This window comes from Scyliorhinus canicula, chromosome 1 (genome assembly GCF_902713615.1).
Source record: "Scyliorhinus canicula chromosome 1, sScyCan1.1, whole genome shotgun sequence".
NCBI lineage: Eukaryota > Metazoa > Chordata > Chondrichthyes > Carcharhiniformes > Scyliorhinidae > Scyliorhinus > Scyliorhinus canicula.
Window position 1 is genome coordinate 109,752,497 of NC_052146.1, and position 21,865 is coordinate 109,774,361.

Sequence of the window (21,865 nt, forward strand, 5' to 3'; positions counted from 1 at the left end):
CCTCACCCGGCCAGCGGCATGTATCCCAGCCGAGTGTGGCGGTGCTGGACACAGTCCGCAGCCTGTACGCTGGGTTCACGATTTGAGGGACCACACGTGTCCCGCGACGTCGGGAACTCGGCCCATCGGGAGCTAAGCATTACGGGTGGGCCGGCCGAGGAGGCACCAACGGCATTGCGACTGTGCGCGGTGCTCGTCGCAATGACGCTATTTCAGAGGGGGCGGAGCATGACTGACTGGCATCAGCCCCGATTTCGGTGTCGGAGCCCATTCTCCGCCTGATCGCTGAACACGATTTCGGCGTCAGGCTAGGGAGAATCCCGCCCATGGAGTTAGGTCACAGATCAGCCATGATCTCATTAAATGGAGCGACAAGCTCGAGGGGCTGAATGGCCTATTTCTATGTTAGTTCCCCCCCTCCCAAAGGGCCAATTCAAAAATCATCAAATGTTCCACCGACACAGTAGAAGTCCAGGAAAATCAGTTCATGATTTGAAAAACAGAATGAATACTGGAGTCAATTAATCGTTTGAACACTTACCATTGGACACCTCATTCCCAGGATTAGGATGTGGCTACAACCACAGCTGCCTTCTGGGCAGCCTCTTTCTTAGCCTGATGAGCTTGCAGCACAGCCACAGCTTCTTCAACCTGGAAGACAGATTTCATATTTTCAATATGAATCAAAACTGGTCCTCAAACCACTATTCGCTATGTAGTTTGTGCAACATTCTTTCCAATTACATCTGTAAACATTTTTGATAAAAGTTGCTGGATTTCTTTGTTAAAATGTCACTTATGTGAAGGAGCCTAAGTCATCAAAAGTCAAAACCAGTTCAATACTGCTGTGTAATCAGCTGGCACTGGGTTTATAGGTTTCATTCATCCTGGCCAATCCCAAACAACTGCAAATTTAGGTGCAGAATCAATCTCAGATTCTGCTACAGTCAGTGGACTAATCTACAATGGATAATAAAGACTTAAACACAGGTTTCTACAAGAATGAGAAAATTGTGAAACTGCCTTAAGGTCCAGAGGGGACGTAGTACTTTATATCGAAACCAGTCCCCACAAAGTCATATTTCTTTAAACATAGAGCAGTCACTTGGATGATCAAACTAGTCTCTACCAACAGCCATAAAATAGATTAGTATCAGCATACCTTTGACCGGAGTGATTCTGGGGACTCCAACATGTGTAGCAGCTCAGAGTTGTCTATCTCAAGAAGCATTCCAGTAATCTTGCCAGCTAAGGAAGGGTGCATACTCTGAATCAAGGGGAAGAGTCGTTCACCTGAGAATGCAGAACAGAATTTAGATCTGTTATTTAATTGAAGTCAACGGTGGATAAAGGAGGGGCGAATGTTTAAAAATAAATTAAATTTAGAGTACCCAAATTTCTTTTTTCTAATTATGGAGCAATTTAGCATGGCCAATCCACCAACTCTGCACATCTTTAGATTGTGGGGGCGAGACCCATACAGATATGGGGAGAATGTGCGAACTCCACACGGACAGTGACCTGGGGCCGGGAACGAACCCAGGTCCTCGCAGCCGTGAGACAGCAGTGCTAACCACGGTGCTGCTGTGCTACCCCGGGAGGGGCGAATTCACGTTTATTAATCACTTTCCGCAAGTATTAAAATAGTCTTGCATTTATCAAATAATACATTTGAAAGCTCAAAGCAAAACTTATTATTTCATTTACTTTTATCGTAGTCTTATGGCAGGGGTATTTCAGATTTCACTCACCCAGCATCTGCTTCTGTTCCTGAGGCGGGGCTGCAGCAAGCATGGAGGCAGTCAGAGGTTCCTGTCCTTGTACAAGCACTGCAGACTGAGAGGGCTAAAAAACCACACACAGAAAAATCATGGTCATTGGTCAGCCAAAATGTCTCTTTCTTTTACTCTCTGACACTAACACCCCATTACCTAAAGCTAGGTAAGCCACTAAAACCAGCTTCCATATTTTGACTCTTGGACCAGTTACTGTGAGAATGTACAGGACAATCATGGATAAACTCGCTCTGTGTCCAGTTTTCCTGACACTGTGGCTGCATCTGGTTTCTGCTCAAGATCTCTCTTTTATTTAAATAAATGTTTTTATTGGGTTTTTGAACAAAGTATATTTACCGTTATGTACACAGAATAAGAAATATATATACATACAATGATAGAAGAGAAGGGCACACCCAAACACAGCAAAAGAAAAAGTAATAATAAAAAATAAAATAGAATAACTGGCAAGGTATTGTGCACCAGCTCAACAGCAGCAACTCTGACAACTGGCAAAATTATAAGTAGGTGACTTTGTGGGGGTAAATATACATTTGGGTGCTGTAGAAACAATTACAGTGGGCAATACTCGAATGGGTTTGGTGTTGGTGTTGCCCGCTTAAGATCACTCTTGATAGGTGGCAATTAAGCCATTATCTACTTTGTGAAAATTAGTACATTTAGTTGTCATTATTACTCATATACCTCATCTCAAATTTACAATTTGAAAAGGATGAAAGACAATTATTATTGATAACCCTGGTCCTCAGTTGGCTAGCTGAATATATTACATCAGTGACTATACACACATCTCCGCATCTCACATCTCAGGAAGGACATACTGGCACTGGAGCGTGTCCAGCGGAGATTCACACGGATGATCCCTGGAATGGCGGGTCTAACATATGATGAACGGCTGAGGATCCTGGGATTGTATTCATTGGAGTTTAGAAGGTTAAGGGGAGATCTAATAGAAACTTACAAAATAATACATGGCTTAGAAAGGGTGGACGCAAAGAAACTGTTTCCGTTAGGCGAGGAGACGAGGACCCATGGGCACAGCCTTAGAATTAGAGGGGGTAAATTCAGAACAGAAATGCGGAGACATTTCTTCAGCCAGAGAGTGGTGGGCCTGTGGAATTCATTGCCGCGGAGTGCAGTGGAGGCCGGGACGCTAAATGGCTTCAAGGCAGAGATAGATAAATTCTTGATGTCGCGAGGAATTAAGGGCTACGGGGAGAATGCTGGTAGGTGGAGTTGAAATGCCCATCAGCCATAATTGAATGGCGGAGTGGACTCGATGGGCCGAATGGCCTTACTTCCACTCCTATGTCTTATGGTCTTATATGCAAAACAGATTAGACTAGTCCAGTTTATCATGTATTCAATCAGGGTAATTCATCCTAACTTTTGAATGGAAATTTCATTACTTTATAGTACCTGTTGTACAGTCATTTGAGGTTGTACGACTGATTGCTGTGGGTTGCGGACAGTGGGAGCATATTTGTACGGTGGAACACCCCGTGGTGTTGGGCCAGCAATTCCAGGGCGATGAGCCAGATTCTGAGCTGTGGACAACCCTGAAACAACAAAACCATGAGCTATATTTCCACAGAGCTGAACAATAGAATCCATGCCCGTCAAGGCAAGGATAGCAACTTCGACATGAGGTAACATGTACACACTATTAGTAAAACCAGGCAACTATTGCCAGGTTTATGTAAAGTACTCACCCATTTCTGAGGAGGGATCCTGCAAAATAATAAGGAGTACAAACCCAAACTGATTTTTCACATTCAGTCCTTGAGAGTGAGTAGGCAAACTGTCTCACCACCTGCTACTGTCAAGACTGAGATAAAGAATTCAACGCAAATTCCAGCTCAAACCTAGGATCTTAATGTCCGGTGGAGCTCAATTCCCTATAGGAACTCACTGCGTTTTCTCTCGTTCTGTTCTGAACGTGCCAATTTCAGCTAGATATTGTACCTCATTAAGTGACCATTTATCAGCAATGAGCAGTGTTTCCAGCAGCAAGGTGTCAGCCTCACCTCTGTGTCAGAATATCATGGGTTCAAGCCTCACCCCAAAAACGTCAGCATATAAATTGGACTGACACTAGTCAGGGAGCACTGCGCTGTCAGAATTACCTGGTTGCAGGTGAGATACCAAACTACAGCCTTGTAAATGCTTGCAGGTGGATGTAAAAGATCCCATGGATCGATTTAAAGAGTGCAAGAATTCTGCCAGCAATGTCAACACTTATCCCTCAACAAACATTACTGAACATTACTGGAAAAGGGGGTAGTGTCAGCGGTTTACGGAGCTATTTTGGAAGAGGATAAGGCATCACTGGAAGGGAGCAAAGCAAATGGGAGGAAGGGTTGGGAGAGTTTATCAAGGAGGGGTTCTGGTGTGAGGTGCTCCGGAGAGTAAATGCCTCCACCTTGTGTGAGAGGTTGGGGCTGATACAGCTGAAGGTGGTGTACAGAGCACATAATTTCCAAGGTGGTGCACGTGAAACTGGACCCGGGTCCCTGGGAGGGCATACTCGGGGTGTCGGACCAGCCAGGGTTGGAAACGGGGGCGGAGGCAGGTATTGAACTGAGGGGAAGGATGGAGGGGTTCTACAATTCATGGGCATTATTCATTATGCACTTTCAAGAACTGGATAACATCGAACATTAGTTGGGGGGATGGGTGGGAGGAGGGGGGCTGTGAGTATTAAGGGCGACTATGGGTGATCTCTGATTCCTTTTTGTCATTTGTTTACGTAAACATGCGGGCTAATGTTTGGGGGTTGGGGGGGAGGATGGGATCACTGTTATTGTTATGGGGATTGACATATTTGTTGCTGATTATTGTTTATTGTTGGTGGGTGTAAATTTGGGAGAAAATGTGAAAAAGGAGAATAAAAATATTTTAAAAACAAAATTACTGAACATTATCACTTATATCCATTCTTCAGATGAAGTGTTGTTGCAATTGTATAGGGTGTCGGTGAGACCGCATCTGGAGTATTGTGTCCAGTTTTGGTCGTCTCATTTGAGGAAGGATGTAGTGACGTTGGAGGCAGTGCAGAGGAGGTTCACCAGATTGATTCCGGGCATGAAAGGGTTGACATATGAGGAGAGATTAAACAGTTTTGTCTTATACTTGCTGGAGTTTAGAAGGGTGAGGGGAGATCCGATCAAGGCATATAAAATACTAAAAGGGATTGATAAAGTAAATGTAGACCAAACATTTCCCCTTGTGGGGCAATCTAGAACAAGAGGTCACAGATATAGGTTGAGAGGCGGTAGAATCATGATCTGATTGAATGGTGGAGAAGGCTCGAAGGGCTGAATTGCCTACTTCTGCTCCTAATTGTTATGTTCCTATGGGACCTCCCTGTGTCTAAGTGGGCTGCCACATTTTTCTACATTACAACAGGGACTAAACTTTAAAAGTACTTTATCGACTGGAAAGTCTTTTGGTAGACACCAAGAGTATGAATAGTGCTATCTAAATGGAAGTTATTGCTTTCTTGTTGAGGTGCACAACAGCCAAGCTCAATATTGACAATCAGACAGCTAGATCATGGCTAGGGTGGGAATATGGAGTGAGGTATTGCGTTGGGTCAATTTAATTTGCACAGGGTATACATAACAGGGGTGCGGATGAGGGGATTCTTCCCTGGGGTAGAGGATCTCGGTGAGAAGTATGGGTGGGACCGGCGAACCTTGCCCCTATGTTTAGGGGGTGTGTGAAACTGGAGGATTTTTGGGAAGCGATGTTCAAAGCTCTGTCATAGGTATTGGGCTTCAAAGTAGCGGCGTGCCCCTTGGTGGTGATTTTTGGAGTTTTGGAGCTGCCAGGGCGACAGGATGGGAAGAGGTCGATGTGATGGACTTCGCCTCCGATTGCTTGCTCAAGGGGTTTGCTGAACTGGCGGTTGGCAATGTCGGGGTAGCGACATAGGTGGGGGACCTGCACAAATATTTGAGTATGGAGAAAGTAAAGTTCACCGTAAGAGGTTCGGAGGAAGGGTTTTACGTGGGTGGCGTCCGTTCCTATCCATATTCAAATTTGTTTTGTCGCGGAAGGGGGGGGGGGGGGGGGGGGGGGGGAGAGAATATTACAAACTGTGTCTAATTATTGTGGGTGTAACCTAACCTTGTTTGAGTTCGGAATAAAATATATTTTAAATTATCTCCTGAATGTAATACATCTGAGGGGCTCTTCATCCACTTTCTGTGCATTCAACCATTTTCATCAATGCTTTCCTCAACTGGCATTGCAAACTATTTTTACATTTTGTGTGGATAATGGAAGATACACTAATACAGTAGTCCCCCTTTATAACGCGGGTGTTGGGGTCCAAGTCAGCCACCCGCGTTGTATCCGAGCCGCGGATATCCATGATGGGGGTTTTAAATTTATTTAAAAATCTATGCTAGCGCTTCCCATTGTGAGTCTACGGGGGGCGGGGGGAGAGGTCAGACCCCCGTAGACTCACAATGGGAAGCGCTAGCATAGATTTTTAAATAAATTTAAAACCCCCATCGTGGATCCAATTAAAACAGTGTCAATTTCAGCGGCCGGCTCACTTTGATCCGGAGAGGGAAGCTGCTCTCACTGAAACAATCAGCCGGCCGCTGAAATTGACACTGCCCGCTGCTCTCTCCCTCCAATCCAACTTTTAAGTTTTAATGTTTCTGATTGGAGGGAGAGAGCAGCCGGCAGTGTCAATTTCAGCGGACGGCTCACTTTGATCCAGAGAGGGAAGCTGCTCTCTCACTGAAGCAATCAGCCGGCCGCTGAAATTGACACTGCCGGCTGCTTTCTCCCTCCAATCAGAAACATTAAAACTTAAAAGTTGGATTGGAGGGAGAGAGCAGTGGGCAGTGTCAATTTCAGCAGCCGGCTGATTGCTTCAGTGAGAGCAGCTTCCCTCTCCGGATCAAAGTGAGCCGGCCGCTGAAATTGACACAACTGACAGTTGGGGTCCATAAGCCCCCCCCCCGCGGTATATCGCGAACCGCGGTATTGCGGAGCGCGGTATAACAGGGGACTACTGTATTTTAAAAATAATATTTTTTTAAAAATAGAAAAATTTAGAGTACCCAATTATATTTTCTTTCCAATTAAGGGGCAATTTATCGAGGCCAATCCACCTATCATGCACATTTTTGGGTTGTGGGGGTGAAACCCACGCAAACAGGGGAAAATGTGCAAACTCCACACAAACAGTGATCCAGAGCCGGGATTGAACTGGGTCCTCAGAGCCGTAGAACAGCAATGCTATCCACTGTGCTACCGTGCTGCCTAAAGATACGCTAACATAAGAAGTATTGTGGTAAGTAACATTCGCTCCACACAAGTGCCAGGCAATGACCATTTCCAACAAAAGAGAATCTAATACTGTGGCTGGAAGAGCAAGACAAGTTGGGAAGTGTGTGGCAATTAATTTACCACTTTATACCCAAAGACTGTTGACCATCTATAAGGAACAAGTCAGGTGTCACAGCACTTCTCCCACAACAGTCAAGAAACAAGCTCAACACCATCCAACACAAAGCAGCCCATTTGATAACTTAAACATTGACTCCCCCCTCCACTGATGCACAATGGCAGCAGTGTGCATTATCTACAAGATGCATTGCAGCAACTCTCCAAGGTTCCTTCAACAACACCTTCGTAACCCGTGACCTCCTTCTAGAAGGACAAGATGAATGGGGATACCACCACCTGCAAGTTTCCCTCCAAGCCACACGCCACTGACTGGGAGATATATTGCCGTTCCTTCATTGTCACTGGGTCAAAATCCTGGAACTGTATTCCCAACAGCACCATGGGTGTACCTACATCACTTGAACTGTAGCGGTTCAAGAAAAAAGCTTACCACCACTTTCTCAAGGGCAATTAGGGATGGGCAACAATAGCCAGCGCCACCCACATGCCGCGAACGAACAAGTTACAATAATGATTTGTAATTACATAGACACTCACCCATTCTCTGTGCACCAGGAATACTTCGAGGACCCTGAGTATTTCCGGCTGGCGTTAAGTGACGCAGTGAAGGTCTAGGACCTCCCTGACGAAGGGCATTTGGCATGGCTTGGAACCCTGTTGAAGCAAGAAACAGATACTAGAAACAATCATTCATCTTTGTTTTAAATTAGATATATATATTACATACTAAGGTTTTTAAACCAAGCACAACACCATCGGGAACTTTACCCAGTTCTGATAAAATTTAATGCTTCAAGTCAATGTTTCTCTTCCACATATGCTATTTCCACATATGATTATTCCAGTGTCTTGTTTTCATCATCTGCAGTATTTCACTTCTGTATAACTGCAACTTGAGGATAAACTCAGATTTACATTTTAAAATTTGTGTGTGCTCAAAAAGATTAGAATTTTTGGGGGATGGATATTTAATGAATATTTTTTAAAGAATATCCAATTATTTTTTTCCAACTAAGGGACAATTTAGCGTGGCCAATCCACCTACCCTGCACATCCTTTGGGCTGTGGGGGTGAGACCCACGCAAACATGGGGAGAATGTGCAAACTCCACACAGACAGTGACCCAGAGCCGGGATCGAACCTGGGACCTCGACGGCGTGAGGCAGCAGTGCTAACCACTGCACCACATTTAATGAATATTAGAAGTATTACTCTAAAACCAATGTTCCTGCTAAGCTGAGCAGTCATGCAGCAATCCTGAACATATATGCACGGCGCAACGAACAAGGTCACACACAGCCAACATTCCCTTGCATGATGCGAGTGTGCGTAGCTGCATAACAATCGAAAGGGAACGTACAATGCAACAAACAGGCTGCACACAAGAAAGGAAAATGAAAAGGAACATTGCCTTAAACCTGCAGATTTGTAGCAGGACACATTTATACTTCTGACTTATGCTAGCTGTCAAAAATCCATCGTACTTGTGCACAATTCACATCCCAAACTTTTAAAGCAAAAAACCTACAATTCTAAATAGAATTTTCAATGACATGCTGTAGCAGTGCTAATTCAGCACAGCATCACAATCTGTTGTCTTCCCAGGGCCAGCTTACAATCGAACATCTAAATTGGTCAGCTATTAGGTACAATTGTGGTGTTATATTTTTTAAAATTCCGCACTCCAAACTAGATGTACAATTGCAACATAAATAATAGTCGAGAACTCATGGAGATATGTTTGCATACACTCCTTACCAGCAACTGGACTCGGCATTTGAATTAGTTGTGAATAGTCTGAATTTATCTTCCCCTCCCACTTATTCCAGATTCGATTATCCTCGGGGGAGGTTTAGAAGTTAACATAAGAACATAAGAACTAGGAGCAGGAGTAGGCCATCTGGCCCCTCAAGCCTGCTCCGCCATTCAATGAGATCATGGCTGATCTTTTGTGGACTCATCTCCACTTTCCGGCCCGAACACCATAACCCTTAATCCCTTTTTTCTTCAAAAAACTATCTATCTTTACCTTAAAAACATGTAATGAAGGAGCCTCAACTGCTTCACTGGGCTAGGAATTCCATAGATTCACAACCCTTTGGGTGAAGAAGTTCCTCCTAAACTCAGTCCTAAATCTACTTCCCATTATTTTGAGGCTATGCCCCCTAGTTCTGCTTTCACCCGCCAGCGGAAACAACCTGCCCGCATCTATCCTATCTATTCCCTTCATAATTTTAAATGCTTCTATAAGACCCCCCCCCCCCCCCCCCCCCCAATCCTTCTAAATTCCAACGAGTACAGTCGCAGTCTACTCAACCTCTCCTCGTAATCCAACCCCTTCAGCCCTGGGATTAACCTCGTGAATCTCCTCTGCACACCCTCCAGTGCCAGTACGTCCTTTCTCAAGTAAGGAGACCAAAACTGAACACAATACTCCAGGTGTGGCCTCACTAACACCTTATACAATTGCAGCATAACCTAGTCTTAAACTCCATCCCTCTAGCAATGAAGGACAAAATTCAATTTGCCTTCTTAAACACCTGTTGCATCTGTAAACCAACTTTCTATGACTCATGCACTAGCACACCCAGGTCTCTCTGCACAGCAGCAGGCTTTAATATTTTATTGTTTAAATAATAATCCCGTTTGCTGTTATTCCTACCAAAATGGATAACCTCACATTTGTCAACATTGTATTCCATTTGTCAGACCCTAGCCCATTCACTTAACCTATCCAAATCCCTCTGCAGACTTCCAGTATCCTCTGCACTTTTCGCTTTACCACTCATCTTAGTGTCATCTGCAAACTTGGACACATTGTCCTTGGTCCCCAACTCTAAATCATCTATGTAGATTGTGAACAATTGTGGGCCCAACACGGATTCCTGAGGGACACCACTAGCTACTGATCGCCAACCAGAGAAGGACCCATTAATCCCCACTCTTTGCTTTCTATTAATTAACCAATCCTCTATCCATGCTACTACTTTACCCTTAATGCCATGCATCTTTAGCTTGTGCAGCAGCCTTTTGTGTGGCACCTTGTCAAAAGCTTTCTGGAAATCCAGATATACCACATCCATTGGCTCCCCGTTATCGACTGCACTGGTAATGTCTTCAAAAAATTCCACTAAATTAGTTAGGCACAACCCGCCCTTTATGAACCCATGCTGCGTCTGCCCAATGGGACAATTTCTATCCAGATGCCTCGCTATTTCTTCCTTGATGATAGATTCCAGCATCTTCCCTACTACCGACGTTAAGCTCACTGGCCTATAATTTCCTGCTCTCTGCCGACCTCCTTTTTTAAACAGTGGTGTCACGTTTGCTAATTTCCAATCCACCGGGACCACCCCAGAGTCTAGTGAATTTTGGTAAATCATCACTAGTCCATCTGCAATTTCTCTAGCCATCTCTTTTAGCACTCTGGGATGCATTCCATCAGGGCCAGGAGACTTGTCTACCATTAGCCCCATTAGCTTGCCCATCACTACGTCCTTAGTGATAACAATCCTCTCAAGGTCATCACCTGTCATAACCTCATTTCTATCAGTCACTGGCATGTTATTTGTGTCTTCCACTGTGAAGACCGACCCAAAAAACCTGTTCAGTTCCTCAGCCATTTCCTCATCTCCCATTATTAAAACTCCCTTCTCATCCTCTAAAGGACCAATATTTACCTTAGCCACTCTTTTTTGCTTTATATATTTGTAAAAACTTTTGCTGTCTGTTTTTATATTCTGAGCACGTTTACTCTCATACTCTAACTTACTCTTCTTTATAGCTTTTTTAGTAGCTTTCTGTTGTCCCTTAAATATTTCCAAGTCCTCTAGTCTCCCACCAATCTTTGCCACTTTGGATGCTCTTTCCTTCAATTTGATACTCTCCCTTATTTCCTTAGATATCCACGGTCGATTTTCCCTCTTTCTACCGTCCTTCCTTTTTGTGGGTACAGTAGTCCCCCGTTATACCGCGCTCCGCAATACCGCGGTTCGCGATATACCGCGGGGGGGCTTATGGACCCCAACTGTCAGTTGTGTCAATTTCAGCGGCCGGCTCACTTTGATCCGGAGAGGGAAGCTGCTCTCTCACTGAAACAATCAGCCGGCCGCTGAAATTGACACTGCCGGCTGCTCTCTCCCTCCAATCAGAAACATTAAAACTTAAAAGTTGGATTGGAGGGAGAGAGCAGCGGGCAGTGTCAATTTCAGCGGCCGGCTGATTGTTTCAGTGAGAGAGCAGCTTCCCTCTCCGGATCAAAGTGAGCTGGCCGCTGAAATTGACACTGGCCGCTGCTCTCTCCCTCCAATCCAACTTTTAAGTTTTAATGTTTCTGATTGGAGGGAGAGAGCAGCCGGCAGTGTCAATTTCAGCGGCCAGCTCACTTTGATCCGGAGAGGGAAGCTGCTCTCTCACTGAAGCAATCAGCCGGCCGCTGAAATTGACACTGCCCGCTGCTCTCTCCCTCCAATCAGTACCCCAGCAGCCACAGCCTGAACCCCAGCAGCCACGGCCTGTACCCCAGCAGCCACAGCCTGAACCCCAGCAGCCACAGTACCCCAGCAGCCACAGCCTGAAGCCCAGCAGCCACGGCTTGTACCCCAGGAGCCACAGCCTGTACCCCAGCAGCCACAGCCTGAACCCCAACTACAGAGGGGAGGGGCGATGTGAGACCATGCTGGTCTTGCAGAGGCCCGTATGACCTCCTCCTGTGTTCTCTGCTCTCTCCCTCCAATCAGCCGGCAGTGTCAATTTCAGCGGCCGGCTCACTTTGATCCGGAGAGGGAAGCTGCTCTCTCACTGAAACAATCAGCCGGCCGCTGAAATTGACACTGCCGGCTGCTCTCTCCCTCCAATCAGAAACATTAAAACTTAAAAGTTGGATTGGAGGGAGAGAGCAGCGGGCAGTGTCAATTTCAGCGGCCGGCTGATTGTTTCAGTGAGAGAGCAGCTTCCCTCTCCGGATCAAAGTGAGCCGGCCGCTGAAATTGACACTGTTTTAATTAGATCCACGATGGGGGTTTTAAATTTATTTAAAAATCTATGCTAGCGCTTCCCATTGTGAGTCTACGGGGGTCTGACCTCTCCCCCCGCCCCCCGTAGACTCTCAATGGGAAGCGCTAGCATAGATTTTAAAATAAATTTAAAACCCCCATCGTGGATATCCGCGGCTCGGTTGCAACGCGGGTGGCTGTCTTGGACCCCAACACCCGCGTTATAAAGGGGGACTACTGTATAAACCTTTGCTGAGCACTGTGAAAAATCGCTTGGAAGGTTCTCCACTGTTCCACCATAAAGTCTTTGCTCCCAGTCTACCTTAGATAGTTCTTCTCTCATCCCATTGTAATCTCCTTTGTTTAAACACAAAACACTAGTATTTGATTTTACCTTCGCACCCTCCATCTGTATTTTAAATTCCACCATATTCTGATCGCTCCTTCCGAGAGGATCCCTAACTATGAGATCATGAGAGGATCCCTAACTATGAGAACATTTCAAGTGCTCTTGTGTCCAAGTTCATAGGGCAAGCTGGTATCTTTTAACACAAGTTAATGTCTCTTACCACATTAGTTGAGGTTACCAGTTCCCATTTTTCTATTAACATTTTATGCTGACTCCACCAGCTTTCCACCTTAAAATGTGCAACTTAGAAATCTCACAACAGAATGAAAGGCAAAGACTAACTTAAGTGAGGGATCAAGCTGGGTCTTCCCTGATCCACAACATCAAGGGCTACCTTTCACTCACTAAACTATTGAGGAAATCTCTACCTTGACATTAAAAAAGTGTTTATTACGAGTTAGCAGTTGTGACAAAGTGCACTGAAAAAGCTAGGGAGGAAAATCCAACATTGAGAAACATTCTCCACAGTTCCTGCAATTTTATGGAATTATAATATCTAATAGCTTCTTCATACACAATATTCTTCATTATGAATATGAGAGTAAACTAGTGAGAAACATAAAAGAGTACTGAAAAGCTTCTGTAGGTATTTAAAAACAAATGTGGGTCTATTAACAAGCGGAGTCAGTTATAATGGGGAATAAGAAAATGGTAGAGAAACTAAATAAATACTTTGTGTCTGTCACCACGGTGGAAAATACTCAAAAACCTCCCCCAAATAATGGAGAGCCAAAGGTCGAGAGTGACTGAGGAACTTTAAGATATTAATTTTAGTTTTTTAAAAAGCACTAGAGAAATTAATTGGACCTAAAGTAGATAAATCCCCAGGACCTGATGATCTCCATCCCAGAGTGTTGAAATTTTTTAAAAAACAATTTTCAATTAAGGGGCAATTTAGTGTGGCCAATCCACCTCCCCTGCACATCTTTTGGTTGTGGGGTGAGACCCACGCAGGCACGGGGGAAATGTACAAACTCCCACACAGTGACCCGGGGCCAGGGTCGATTCCGGGTCCTCGGCGCCTTCAGGCCACTGTGCCGACCTCCCAGAGTGTTGAAAAAGATGGCTGTAAGTGATGGTAGATGCATTGGTGACCATCTTTCAAAATGTTATAAATTCTGGAATGGCTTTTGCAGATTGGAAGGTGGCAAATGTAACCCCATTACAAGGAGCTACAGATCTATTAGCATGACATCAGTAGTAGAGAAAATGCTACAATCTATTAATAAAGGATGTGATAAAAGGACGCTCAGAAAATAATAGTAGGATTAAGCAGAGTCAATATGGATTTACGAAAAATAAATCATATTTAACAAACCTGTTTGGAGTATTTTGAGGACATAACTAGCAGAATAGATAGGGGTGCGCCAATGGACGTGGTATAATTAGATTTTCAGAAAGCTTTTGATAAGGTGCCATGCAAGATGTTAGTAAATAAAATTAAGAGTATGTGGGATTGGAGGCAATATACTGGCATTGATTGAGAACTGATTAACGGTCAGAAAACAAGAGTAGGGCGGCATGGTGGTACAGTGGTTAGCACTGTTGCCTCACAGCTCCAAGGTCTCAGGTTCAATTCAGGCCTCAGGTGACTGTGGAGTTTGCACTTTCTCCCCGTGTCTGCGTGGATTTCTTGTGGGTCCTCTGGTTTCCTCCCACAGTCCAAAGATGTGCAGGTTAGGTGGACTGGGCATGCTAAATTGTCTCTTAGCACCCAAAAGGTTAGTTGGGGATACTGGGTTGCAGGGATAGGGTGGAGGCATGGGCTTAAATAGGGTGCTCTTTCCAAGAGCCAGTGCAGGCTCGATGGGCTGAGTGGCCTCCTTGTGCACTGTACATTCTATGATTCTATGAATAAACATGCCAGATTAGCAGGCTGTGACGAGCAAAGATCAGTGTGGGTCCCAGCTAGTCATAATCTATGTCAATAATTTGGGTGTGGGGATTAAATGTAATATTTCCAAGTTTGCAGATGGCACAAAACTAGGTGAAACTGTGAGTTTTTGAGTAAGATGCAAAGACACTTCAAGGGGATTTTGAGAGGCTAAGCGCTAAGCGAAGGGGCAAAAATCTGGCAGACTGAACATAATAATAATCTTTATTAGTGTCACAAGTAGGCTTACATTAATACTGCAATGAAGTTACTGTGAAAAGCCCCTAGTCGCCATAATCCGACGCTTGTTTGGGTACACCGAGGGAGAATTCAGATTGTCCAATTCACCTAACAGCATGTCTTTCGGGACTTGTGGGAGGAATCCGGAGCACCCGGAGGAAACCCACTCGGACACGGGGAGAACCTGCAGACTCCGCACAGACAGTGACCCAAGCTGGGAATTGAACCCGGGTCCCTGGCGCTGTGAAGCAACAGTGCTAACCACTGTGCTGCCTTGCCACCTACACAATGTGCAGAAATGTGAGGTTATCCAGGAAAACCAAAAATACCAAGTATTTCTTAAATGGTAGAGGCTCGGAACTTCAATGGGATTTGGGTGTCCTTGTTCACAAGTCACTGAAAGCTAACATGCAGGTACAGCAAGCAATTAAGGTAAATGGTATGTGGCCAATTGTTACAAGAGGGTTTGAGTATAGGAGTAAAAATGTAAAGATATTGCGTTTTGGTGAGTTGTACCTTGAGTATTCTTTGTAGTTTTGAAATATATACTTGCCATAGGGGGAGTGCAAAAATGGTTTAATAAATTAACTCCTAGGAATGAAGGATTGTCTAATGATGAAAGATCAATAGACTGGGTCTTTATTCTCTGGAATTTAGAATACAAACATACAAAATTCTTACAGGGGTCAAAGGGTAAATGCATGAAGGATATTTCCCTTTGCTGGGGATTGGGGTCTCAAATCAGGGGACACATTCTCAGAATAAGGGGCAGGCCATTTAGGACTAAGATGAGGAGGCATTTCTTCACTCAGAGGGTGGTGGTGAATCTTTGGAATTCTCTGCCCCAGAGGCTGTAGAGTCTCAGTCGTGGAATATGTTCAAGACAGAAACCGATAGATTTCTACATATTAAAAACATTAAAGGATACAGAGATAGTGCAGGAAAATTATGTTGAATTGGAAGATCAGCCATGATCACATTGAATGGCAAAGCAGGATCAACTGAATGGCCTACTCCTGCTCTTACTTCTTATGCTCATTAATTTCAAGCTAGCAAACATGACAAATGCCTATGTTGTAATGCTTACCTTGGGGCCTGGTTTGTTGCTGTTGCCAGCGTGGACTAGGTCTCATCTGAGCCATCTGATTTGGTGCATAATAGGTAGCTCTGCTTTGGGCCTGGAAAAGACAAAGAACCCATTTTATCCTTTCAGCAATACATTTCTTCTTGATCATTTTCTTTTCATAATTACTTTTAATTGAAATTAAATCCTAGAGTTGTGTTAATCATACACAGTAATTAAAGTGGATAGAAATGAATGGATGATTTCAGCAGCTGCCCTTCATCAGCGCATTCTTTCAATTTGTTCCGGGAACTTTAGGGGCAGCAGGGTAGCATGGTGGTTAGCATAAATGCTTCACAGCTCCAGGGTCCCAGGTTCGATTCCCGGCTGGGTCACTGTCTGTGTGGAGTCTGCACGTCCTCCCCCTGTGTGCGTGGGTTTCCTCCGGGTGCTCCGGTTTCCTCCCACAGTCCAAAGATGTGCGGGTTAGGTGGATTTGCCATGCTAAATTGCCCGTAGTGTCCTAATAAAAGTAAGGTTAAGGGGGGGGGGGTTGTTGGGTTATGGGTATAGGGTGGATACGTGGGTTTGAGTAGGGTGATCATGGCTCGGCACAACATTGAGGGCCGAAGGGCCTGTTCTGTGCTGTACTGTTCTATGTTCTAACTTGCTTATATTACTTTCTTCCTGCTAATTATGTGTCAATTTACCCACTGCCTGTTAGGTCCAGTGTAACTTGACTGATGCAGTACCAAAAGCAGAACATTGAAATTATACTAATAGGCAAAAACTTCTCCATAGATGGTATAAAACATGGAACATTCAAACTGTAGTCCAGATGGGAAATTGCAATACAAGCTACGTGTTCAAACCAGTTCTGCATTTATTCTGTACATATTGATAATTCTTGGGTGGGGGGGGGGGGAAAGAGTTTAACCAAATATAGGTTACTAGCAGCAGAGGCATTTAGATGTAAAACATTCATTATGATCAAGATGATAAAGCAAGTAATGTAATGATAGGAATGACTTTTATCAAGCAATTCCAAGATTTTTAAAAATTCATTCAAGGGATTTCATAGAGTTTACAGTGCAGGAGGCCGCCATTTGGCCCATCGAGTCTGCACCGGCTCCTGGAAACAGCACCCTACCCAAGATTAACACCTCCACCCTATCCCCCATAACCCAGTAAACTCACTCAACACTAAGGGCAATTTTGGACACTAAGGGAAATTTCTCATGGCCAATCCACCTAACCTGCACATCTTTGGACTGTGGGAGGAAACCGGAGCACCCGGAGAAAACCCACGCACACACGGGGAGGATGTGCAGACTCCGCACAGACAGTGACCCAAACCGGAATCGAACCTGGGACGCTGGAGCTGTGAAGCGATTGTGCTATCCACAATGCTACCGTGCTGTCCATGGGCTTTGCCCATATGGGCTTTGCTAGCTAGGCCAGCATTCATTGCCCATCCCCAAGCTGCTTTCTTGAACCTCTCCAGTCCATGTAGTGTAGGAAGACTTAATTTAGATTGATTGAAACAAACCTGTTCTTCATTAGCTGGCCTACAATCACGTCCTATCAGGCTAGCTATATAAATTTTTTTTTTTTTTTAAAATTTAGATTAGCCAATTGTTTTTTCCAATTAAGGGGCAATTTAGCGTGGCCAATCCACCTACTCTGCACATTTTTGGGTTGTGGGGGCGAAACCCACGCAGACACGGGGAGAACGTGCAAACTCCACACGGACAGTGACCCAGAGCCGGGATCGAACCTGGGACCTCAGCGCCGTGAGGCGGTTGTGCTAACCACTAGGCCACCGTGCTGCCCTAGGCTAGCTATATAAATAATTGAGTTTCTATCTTTATAAAACTAAGTCAACAGTCTATTCATTTTCTGAGAGAAAAGCTAAAGCTTGTAGCCATCTGGGATGGCCACTTCCAGAATACAAAATGGATGATCGTAATGACTGTAAGGAAATATGGACAATGTTAGGAAAGCAAGCAGGCACAGAGCCTGTATGCGTATTAAGAAGGCAACTCCCAGACGAGACTGAAACTGTAGGTCAATTAACATATTGACAGCCCATCTCTGGGAACAAAGGAATGACACTCGAGTAACCGATACTATAGCAGACATCCCGGCGCCAGAAAGACACAAACAAAGCAAGGCCAACGGCCACCAGAGACACGCCCAGCCATCAGGGCACCCACCCCTTTATTGGTTAAGATTAATAGGAGTGATCAAGATACAGCCCAATTAATTGGGACCAAGTTCAAGACCTGCCCAAAAGCGCGCGAAGCCCCTTCGGGTATAAGAAGCCCCCCCCCCCCCGGTGAGAGAATCGCTCTCTTGGACTCGGCTCTCGAAGCGGAGAGACCCGTCCACCAGCTGCACCAGAAGCAAGTAAGTTCAAAGTCTTTTTTTATTTTTAAATTTTTATTTAAAAAAAATTTTTTTGTGTACCCAATCATTTTTCCAATTAAGGGGCAATTTAGAGTGGCCAATCCACCTAGCTTGCACATTTTGGGGTTGTGGGGGCAAAACCCACGCAAGCACGGGGAGAATGTACAAACTCCACACGGACAGTGACCCAGAGCCGGGATCGAACCTGGGACCTCAGCGCCGTGAGGCCGTAGTGCTAACCCACTGCGCCACCGTGCTGCCCTAGTAAGTCCAAAGTCAACGCTCGCCATCAGACGGACGACCTTAGCTGTTCTCCGGTCACCTCTTCGAACCCAACAGCCTCAGATCCAAACAACAGCCATTGTTGAAATGAAATGAAAATTGCTTATGGTCACAAGTAGGCTTCAAATGAAGTTACTGTGAAAAGCCCCTAGTCGCCACATTCCAGCGCCTGTTCGGGGAGGCTGGTACGGGAATTGAACCGTGCTGCTGGCCTGCCTTGGTCTCTGCTTTCAAAGCCAGCAATTTAGCCCTGTGCTAAACCTGAGTGGGCACCCGAAGTTAAGTATAGGCGTTAGCGTTAGAGAGTTTAGTTTGTAGTGTTTTGCGCATGAGTAGATATTACTGTGTGCGTAAATAAATAGTACTGACTTTGAACTAACTAACTGGTGCATTGGTTCTTTGATCAGTATTCGGGTTTGAACCTTGTGGCGGTATCGAAAGATACCTGGCGACTCTAGAGCAAACATAATTAGGATTAAGTGAGGCGACCATATTAACCGCTGTATTTATAACCAGATAAATATAGCAACAAGATTTCCATCTCTCTCCCCAAAGGTGTTCCTTCACATATCTCCTTTTGACCAAGCGTTCTAATTTCTCTAATGTTCCTTTGAAATATATTGGAACACTGTACTATGTTAAACTTATGACATATGTGCAAGATATGTACATAATGAGTATACTTCAAATAAGAAAAAACATTTGGTGCAATGTATTTTGGGGACTACCGGAGGATGTGATATAGCGTTAACTACATTTAAATTATTTCTATATGAAATCCAAAAATATTCAATGCCATGGCTGTGTTTAATACTCTGACTTTATGGCTACTATGAATTAAGACAATAGACAGATAACACATAGTGGGCAGTTTGAAACACAAGTTCCCTGGTGGCCCAGTGAGTCATTACACTGAATGGTGTTACAAGGCTTTACAGACTTGGGAAAATCTTTGGCTTGATGCATGGTCTTCAGCAGGATTGTGGATATTAAGCCACTGCAAGGACAGAGATGAAGAAAATTACCTAGAATTTCCAAACTTAGGAGCTTTCAAAAGATTCTTATTGAAAAACAGGGGTATGATTCCTAATGATTGAACAGCGCAAAAAAAACTTGGTGAAGGTACTGGAAGACTGCCTGCACTCTTGACTATATCACATGAGTCACAGCCTCCAAGAAAAGAGGAGAAAAAGAAACATCGTAAAATGATTTGATAAAAATAGCTTGATATTTTATTACTAAGTTGCAGAGACAAGCCTCAATTTAGAAGAGACCCATCTGGATTTACTCGGCATTGCTCTGGCACAACAGCTCCTCCAGGGTCTGAATTGACAATCAGAACTGGTTATAAAAACTAGGTGCTCCAATACATAAAGAACTATAAAGGAACAAAGCTACGTAACTGTATAGTTGTGTACAGAAACATCTATGCTTTCCTATTGCTATGACAGGTACTAGTTAGATGTGTTTTTCCATAATGAGAGACTATCATAGTCTCAGGTAAACGGTTTCCTCTTGTACAATATCTTAATGTGTATAATGTCAGCTGATTAATCTTTCCCTCATCTCAATCCTTTGCTACACAAATAAGGCTAAAGACCGCATTTCTCATGAATAGGAGTATTCTGATCATCCACTAGTAGAAGAGAAATGGAGGAAAACTATAAAGCAAAATCTATGGAGTGAGAGAAAAAAAAACACAATAATAATTCTAGGAGATTTCAACTATCCTCAAATGGGGGCAAGAGTGCAAGACCAAGGAGGCAGTGTTAAACTTGCATAAGTAAGTAGTTCGGCCTCAGCTGAAGTACTGCGTCTAGTTCTGCACGCCGCACTTTACGAAGGATGTAAAGGCATTGGAGAGAATGCAGTAAAGATTTGTGAGAATGGTTCCCTGGATCTAGAATTTCAGTTATGAAAATACACCAGAAAAGCTAGGACTGTCTTCCTTAGAGAAAAGGCTGAGAGGAGAGAGGTATTCAAAATCATGAGGAGTCTGGATATAATATATACAGAGAAACGTTCCCACACGTGAAACGATCGGGAACCAGTGGGCAGAGATTTAAAATAATTAGTAAAAGAAGCAACAGTGATATGAAAATAAAATTTGTAACGCAGCAAGTGGTCTAGAATACACTGCCTGAGGCTTCAGTGGCAGCAGGTTCAATTGAAGCATTCAAAAGAGGATTAGACTGTTATCTGAAAATGAAGAATGTGCAGGATTACAAGGAGGTGGGAGAATGGAACAGGCGAGTTGCTCATTCAGAGAGTCAGTGCAGACACGATGGGCCAAATGGCCTTCTTCTGTGCATATCAATTCTGTGATTTTGAAACTGGAAAGAAAAGCCAAGAAATGGAAAAGTGAGTGTTTTTACAAAGAAAGAATTCATGTGGCTTCTGTATCCAATCACTATTAAGCAACTCCTGGTGGGAAATATACCCGAGTATCTCTCTAGTCACAACAGATCTGCAAGAACAGTATGATGATGTATGAGCAACCAGTTCAAGCTCTGCTCCTTTCAAGTTGACTACAAAACATTCTCATACAAAATGATATGAAACCATCTCACCAGACCGCTGGTCAATAATGGTATAGGCGGGACAATAATATATGCAACTTGTACAAGGTTCAGGAAAGCCCAAGTCTCAGCTGATTAGAAAAAAAACACAAACGTAAATTACAAGAAAGGCTACTTACATTTAAAATCTGCATGTCCATCCATGGCCTCCCCTCTTCCTCCCCACCCAAAATCAGGTATCAATGGCCATGGTGAGACTCACACCAGCATGTACATGGAGAGGTAAATGATGTGGCTTTAATTCCCCGCCTCCTTTTACATATACTACTGAGGCCCCTGCCTGCTTTCATTGAGACCATGCCCAGAATATATAGATGGGACAAAAACCAGTGCGATTAGGGCAGAGCTAATTTCTACCAGATTTCCCAAATGTACTGTCTGCAAGTTGCCTGATCTGGAGTGCTAGGACAACAAAAAATCCTATCAAGAACTCACCTGAGGCACAGCTGGCATAAAGTAGCCTCCTGCAGCTGGCTGAAATTGGTTGATGATTGTATTGGCTGGCATGGCCCGCATCCCTGCAATTCGTTGCATATACTGATTAGTTAAATGTGCCTTGCGTTCTTCTTTTCTTTGGGCAAGTGCTACGTATAATGGCTTGGAACCAACAATACGTCCGTTCATTTCTGTCACAGCTTTTGTGGCTTCTTCAGGAGAGGAGAAGCAGACAAAACCAAAACCTTTACTTCGGCCATCTTCCAGCATAACCTTTTAAAGCAGCAAAATAAAAGTCGTTTTAGTAATTAAAATTTATAAAGAAAAAGATACTGTGATAGAACATAGATTTGCA

General features: G+C 44.1%; 1 protein-coding gene across 4 annotated transcripts in view; it reads right to left on the reverse strand.

The window, feature by feature from the left end:
- Positions 1-21,865, reverse strand: part of pabpc4 (poly(A) binding protein, cytoplasmic 4 (inducible form)) — an 82,538-nt gene that overhangs the window by 5,538 nt on the left and 55,135 nt on the right. For 3 of the 4 annotated variants that reach the window (XM_038797443.1, XM_038797434.1, XM_038797453.1), the window contains 7 exons: positions 21,511-21,783; positions 15,830-15,920; positions 7,764-7,880; positions 3,216-3,355; positions 1,752-1,845; positions 1,163-1,293; positions 542-651 (listed from right to left, as the gene is read on the reverse strand). In XM_038797443.1, the coding sequence (XP_038653371.1) occupies positions 565-651; positions 1,163-1,293; positions 1,752-1,845; positions 3,216-3,355; positions 7,764-7,880; positions 15,830-15,920; positions 21,511-21,783 (933 nt within the window). In that variant the 3' untranslated portion in view covers positions 542-564. Of the gene's footprint in view, positions 1-541; positions 652-1,162; positions 1,294-1,751; positions 1,846-3,215; positions 3,356-7,763; positions 7,881-15,829; positions 15,921-21,510; positions 21,784-21,865 lie in introns of those variants that run through there. The other variant, XR_005460688.1, reaches the window with a different exon arrangement.